The sequence below is a fragment of the Chaetomium globosum genome, genomic scaffold (assembly GCF_000143365.1).
Source record: "Chaetomium globosum CBS 148.51 scaffold_3 genomic scaffold, whole genome shotgun sequence".
Lineage (NCBI taxonomy): Eukaryota > Fungi > Ascomycota > Sordariomycetes > Sordariales > Chaetomiaceae > Chaetomium > Chaetomium globosum.
This window is the reverse complement of record NT_165978.1, coordinates 1,153,472-1,159,477: the sequence shown is the minus strand read 5'-3', so window position 1 is coordinate 1,159,477 and position 6,006 is coordinate 1,153,472. Positions and strand designations below refer to the sequence as shown.

The 6,006-nt window shown below is 51.5% G+C and overlaps 1 protein-coding gene across 1 annotated transcript in view; it reads right to left on the bottom strand.

Annotated features, from left to right (window-relative positions):
- The window catches only part of CHGG_05658 (uncharacterized protein), a gene marked incomplete at both ends in the record, with an annotated part of 5,673 nt that extends 1,681 nt beyond the window's left edge, over positions 1 to 3,992 (bottom strand). Inside the window, 6 exons of the mRNA XM_001221752.1 lie at positions 97 to 379; positions 443 to 1,039; positions 1,108 to 1,223; positions 1,319 to 1,379; positions 1,522 to 3,500; positions 3,590 to 3,992. Of these exons, the coding sequence (XP_001221753.1) occupies positions 97 to 379; positions 443 to 1,039; positions 1,108 to 1,223; positions 1,319 to 1,379; positions 1,522 to 3,500; positions 3,590 to 3,992 (3,439 nt within the window). The remainder of the gene's footprint in view (positions 1 to 96; positions 380 to 442; positions 1,040 to 1,107; positions 1,224 to 1,318; positions 1,380 to 1,521; positions 3,501 to 3,589) is intronic.
- Between the last annotated feature and the right edge of the window lie 2,014 nt (positions 3,993 to 6,006).

Here is a 6,006-nt window from a genome sequence, read left to right as displayed (position 1 = left end):
TCTTGCGCCTCTGTGATGTAGGGTAATCGGAGTCGCTGCAGCGGTAGAGGGACGCGTCGTTTCGTGGTTCCGGGCTCTTCGCCCTTTTCTTCTTACGCCTATCTCGGGTCTGTTGATAATCAGCGAACAACAGCTTGGCGAAGCTATTGAGAGCATCCCCCTGCTGAAGCAAGACCCTTTTTACGGTGTCGAGCTCGTCTTCTACGTCCATAATCTCCATCAGGAGCTTCGTCTCGATGGTGACTTGGAAGAGCTTATTGGTCAGGGTGGCTCTTTTGTTCTCGTCGGAACCAACCCTGTTCAGTTTCTTAACCAGCTTCTTAAAGCTTTCGAACTGCTCCGCTTGCCTCTCGGCCTGGAAAGGAGTAAGTGCGTGTGCCTAGGTAAGTAATTTGCAGCAGAAGCAAAAACACGGATAATTAATGCTGCCTTCACAACTCACAATCATGGTGATGCTTGACTGAAAAGATTCCTCCAGTCTCGTCTTGCTTGGGCCAGCTCGTTTGAGGAAGCTCACACTGCCTCGGATAATGGCATTAGCAAGGTCCATGGAATTCTCGGCCCCAATCAATGGGCGGTCGAGTGGCCGGTCGCCTGGGTGCTCTTTCAGTTCTTTACTCAACAGGTGCTCCACAAGGTTGTACTTCTCAGCCGGAATCCAGGTGTCTGGAAGACTGGTAATGACGGTTTTCTCGTCCTCTAAAACCCAGAGCCAGAGTTGGTCAACCATAATCACTGGCGACTTTTGTTTCGCCTTCTCGTCGTCCTTGGCTATCTCCCTCCTATGTTGTTTGAACATGACCTGGGTTTGGTCGCGCCTCTCTGTGTCCTTCAGCATGTGGTAGGTAAACTGATCCAGTGTCCGGCGGCAATGTAAAGGGAACTTGCTGTTATTCAGGTACGCGCTGATGACAGGGGGGATCTCTGCTGTTGGGGAACCCGAGGTTTGCTTGGTTACTAACTCCTTTTCTGCTTCCGACTTGATTGCCATGGTTAACTCCTGACGGTTGGCAGAGGTTTCAAACCCAAAAACCGGCATCTAGATTTGGATGAGGCCCATCAGCTGTTTCTGCCATCTGGGGGTGGATTGGGGCTAAAGGAACCTACAAACAGGACCGTCACGGACTTTTCGCTACCAGCTAGCTTGCCCTGGCCTTTGGACAGGTATGGCTGGCGGTATCTGTAGGCACCGGGGGCAATGTGCCGATCGAATGGGGCCCGTCCTAACGTATATGATGGTTAGCAACTGGTTGTCATACATACATAAATATATATATATATATATGTGTATTGTCCGGATGGATTGGGGTAAACCTACCTATAAGCCGCCGGTCCCTTGTGGAATTGTCGAGACGCCGTAGCCTCCGGCCAAAGAGATCCTACAGTGACGCTCCAGTCAATGAAAGGGCTAAACGCAAAGTTGTTTGATCCTAGTAAAAATCACTGACATGCACCCATTGCTCCTTTATACCTCAGCGTTAGCTAGCTTGGGACAGAACGGACCATTGGGTGTATACTCACATTGTTGGCGGGCAAATGGATCCATTTACACGTCGCCAACAGCCTTGTCCGGTACTCCTCGTTGAGCCTTCTGTCAAACAACTTGTCGATTCCATGATCCGGATCATAAATGACTTGGAACACGTCGGGTCTATACCGAGCCCAGAAGTCCTGTTTTCCGCCCTGTTCCTCAACGTAAAATTGTATCAGGCTGGCTTTTGTTTTCTTGCAAGCCTCCTTTTCGACGCTGCTAAGTTTCACCTCACTCTCGATTGTCTCTCCCGAAGACGCCTTTACCGACCCCACGGGGTACGCACCCTCTTTCAGCTCACGAATCCAGCCGTGGCGTCGGTCACCATCGCCCTCTTTTGTTGGAATATAACTCCATGGCGATCTCCGAGCAGAATCTAGTAAAGTGTCCGTGTCGTGTTCGGGCATGAGCTCCGCCCACAGAGACAACAACCCATGGATCGTCTTCCTGATTTCCCAGCCCTCGCCAGCTCTGACGGCCGTTTGAATCAGCAGATGGAGGGGAGTTGACTGGGCCCTGTCTTTCAATAGTAGCATGCTGGGTTTGGTCTTGACAAGGATGGATAGCGCGGGTTCATTGGCGTAATAAGCTGCGAGGTGAATGGGGTAGCGATGGTTGTGATCCCAGACGTCGAGGTTGTATTTCGATATAATACACTGCCGCAGAGTCACTTGAAAGTCCCTGTTGCTTGAGGCTTTAAGAACTAGCGAATTCTTAACCTGGCGCACAATCTGGAGGTAATGGGCGTTCTCTGTCCCTCCATCGGTTTCCGGCTTGATGAAGGTGATGGCGGCGGCGGCTTGCGGGTTCTCGACGGGAGCCGTCTGGTAGAAGCAAACCGCTGAGAGTTCATTTTCCTCGACCGTCTTCTTGAATTGTACCCAGAGATCCCAGCTGTCAAACCCCCCGAGCTTCGGAATTGGTTTATCCTGATAGGTGCGAGGGGGTTTCGGCATTGATGACGGATCCAGCGCAATGTATCTGGCTCCCCCTGCTTTCTCGCGGTCTATCTTTTTATACCCGCCAAAATTGAACCCTAGTTTCTTTGTGAGATCCTGGATCTGCGGGTTATCCCTCGGTGCTTGCTCTTGCTCCATTTTTGTGCTAGTTTTGGCGGCCTCCTGGGAGGCTTCCAGTTTGTCAGGGTGTTGTTTAAGGACAGTCGTATGGTTCGGATCTTCAAGAAAGATAATGGTGGCAATCCTTTTCAGAACTTCCAAGTTTTCTGCGGATTCTGCAGCATGGGCTGTTGTAGGTTGGTTGGCTGGACCAGAGTGACCCTCGAGTTTTAACTCTGTCTCCTTCGAGGAGAGCGCCGCTTTTTGTACTGAGGTGCCGAGAAGAGCAATCACTTTCTCGACAACGAAGCATCCAAAGCCGGCCGCGATGAACACCAGTGGGACTTTGGCCGGCATTTGGTGCGCTTTCAGTTCTAAGAGGAGAGCCTCAGCCGTGTCTTGGAGATAGCTTCTGGCTCCAAGCTGGGTGGTGGCTGACTGCTCCTTCGTTTCCGTGTCAAACTCGTAGGAAAAGACCAGAACTCTTGCCGGATCACCCAATCCACCTGTGACCGACATCGTTCTCTCTAACAGCCAGTTGCTAACCTTTGCCTCGTTGCCCTTTCCGGAAGGCGAAACGATATCCTGACCATCGGCAGCGCGTGTGTCTCCAACGTCAGTCATTGCAGTATTGAGGTTATCCGGTTCCTTGTCGTTGGTTGCCGAGGCAGCGTGGGTTTCTCCTGCGAGGGTTGTTCCGGCCCTATGGCCCCTATCCACTTCCTTGGCCTTCACCATCGACGCGGCGTCAGTTATTACAGACACTTCTGGCTCCTTGATCAGGCCAGCCGCCTGGTTTGTAGGTGGGTTCCCCTGCGTGTCGGCCGGCGAGTCTTTTCTCAGCTGCCGAAAGTTATAGACGGCAACAATGTCAACAATGGGTGGCTTGGACAAGGGAACCCCGATAATTCCTCGAGCTTTGTCGTCAGCAGCTTGACGCTTTCCAGCTGAGCTTCTTTGCTTTGCTTATCAGCTAGCCTTTTGTCGTTCGCTGGGATACCTTGGCGGTTTCCTGGAGGCGAGAAGGGGACCCCTCCCCAGTTGACCCTCCGGAAGCCCTCAGCAAAGCCATCGAGAAGGTTTCGCATTATTTCTTGCCCTTGTAATGATGATGTCTGCGCCGGCACACTGGCCTGGTTCTTGATGTCCGGTTGATGTCCTGGGGCCGCACCCGAATCCGCTTGCGTGGGTTTCTTGGTATTGGCTGGTTCGCCTTGCCGCTTGTTTCTGGACCCGTTGGACGCCTCACCGTCGGATACGCCTGGTGTGTTTGTATCGGTGATTTTCAACCTGGCATTGGCGTGCATGGGGACCTTCAGGCGTTGATCTAACCTCTCCGCCTCCGCCTGCAGTTTGTCGCCATCGGGCTGGCTCGGCAAAACGAGCGCTGGGGCAGATGCCATTGCTGAGGAGTTCAAGAGGTTGTTGCAAGGTCGTGGAGAGTAGAGAAGGATGGGAACAAAAATGATGGGGAAATGGGGGGAGAAAAGAGACTCGAGAGCCTTGTCGAGAGCCTTGGTGATGATCGGCCCTCTCGCATCCCGAACTGCACGTACATACAGCTCCATGCATGTAGCATATCCCTCTCAGCGCCAAATAAATTTCCGGCGGATCAACGCTCAGAGTGCCGGCATAAGATATATTATGCATTGGCCCCTCTTGACTGAACAAGCCGCGATTGCTACTTCAAGACACGCTTCAGGTATTTTCTTATGGGATGTGACATTGATGACGACCCTTCAAAGCCGTCCGAAGTACATATATGGGCATGCTGTGTGACACCTCAGCTGCAGGAGATGTGTGCCGGGGTGAGTTGAGAAGACTGCGGTTGGCCGCCATGGACGAGCGGAAGGCAGCTGAAAAGCCTCCCCCCACTCCAAAAGTTCCATTGTGACGCTGGAATGGGTGGCAACCAGATGGCGGTCATGAAATAGGAGAGACTTACTAAGCTCGTGGCCGCGGAAAAGTGGTGGACCATGGTAGATTGCGGCGTGGCTTTTTAGGTCTCCCCACTTCCCCTGTTTTCCTAACTTAAGTTAGTATCCCTTAGATTCCGTCTCCTACATGAGGTGGGCTGGTTTCCACTCGAAGGAGCTTGTGTCGTCGCCTCCTGATAACGCGAGTTTAACACCTGTGTTTCCTGCAGTACCGGTTTCGCAGCCCAGAGGAGCACAAGGCCAGGGTGGTTGCGGTTACGGTGAGCTGGCCTGCTGTGGATGTTGTTGCTGGGCAGCCGTTGGATTATACGATGGATGATGTCAGCGTTGAGACTGTCTTCGGCTTGGGGTACCGGGGTGGTTGTGAGAACGGAGAGTCAAGCTATCAAATAAACGCGTTGCTGGTTGGATCCTTGGTAGAGGTAGGGACGCTCCTGATGCTCCTGCTTTCAAGCTTGAGCTGTTATACTCTAGTTCGTGGCTGGATGTTACCCATGTAGTTGTAGTCATTCTCTTGATATACAATGCACCTAGGTAAGTCTTACCGATACCGCGCTTTTACAAATTTGCGTTCAGAACCTATCATAAATGTAAAAGAACTAGAATTACGCGCACTGGGGCACATCAAAGCGAGAATGGAAGTATTCTGCAATGGGTAACCGGGGTAGGGTATTTTCAAAGCGCAAACTCAAGTAACTAGCCCTTATATAGGGGAATCAACATTTCTTGATTTCCAAGATGCATTAGGACTATCCTTGCCTTCTTGGCCATGCCCATAGCTCTCTGTACGCCTTCTGTTCAAGATTCAACGACTGCAAACCATCGCTGTCTCGCTAGCTAGATTCTTGATGTAAAGATCCCGCGTGTTGACAACTTGCCAACTCCTATTCCTGTTCAGTTTGACGATTCTTAGATTCACAGTAACTCAACACTCCTTAGACTCGAACTTGGCACATGGATTGTCGATGATTTACCCCATTCGGGTCAGTACCTATTCGCGGCTTGCGCCGAAATGATTATGTGAGCCAACGGAGCGTTGTTCGCGAACCCCTTTTAGGAACTCCCGTGAATCCCGTCTTACCGCAGCCCGTTCTTTGTAGAGGCCCGACAAGTCCAGGCTATGTTGATAGAACCTACGTTGCACCGACAAAGTAGGAGGATTGCCAATGCACCCCTGGGGTAGTAAGTAACTGTATCTCAACGCGGCAGTGTGGTAGCAACAGCTCGCACTTGTTCCAGCCGTGTCGCACTTCGATGCCGACTTTAGCAGATCGGGCTTAGTTGAGATAGCCAAGAGACGCAAATAACTATAGCCTATATTAAACTACATGCTCCTACATAGATGCCAACCTCACAAGTGCTTCACATATGCAGAGTATAAAGGGACACTCACGCCAACCCCTTGTCACCCTCGACTCTCTGAACTAAACTCTCTCATCACCCTTTCCAACTTCACCGGGATCACCAGTTACTGGTTAGC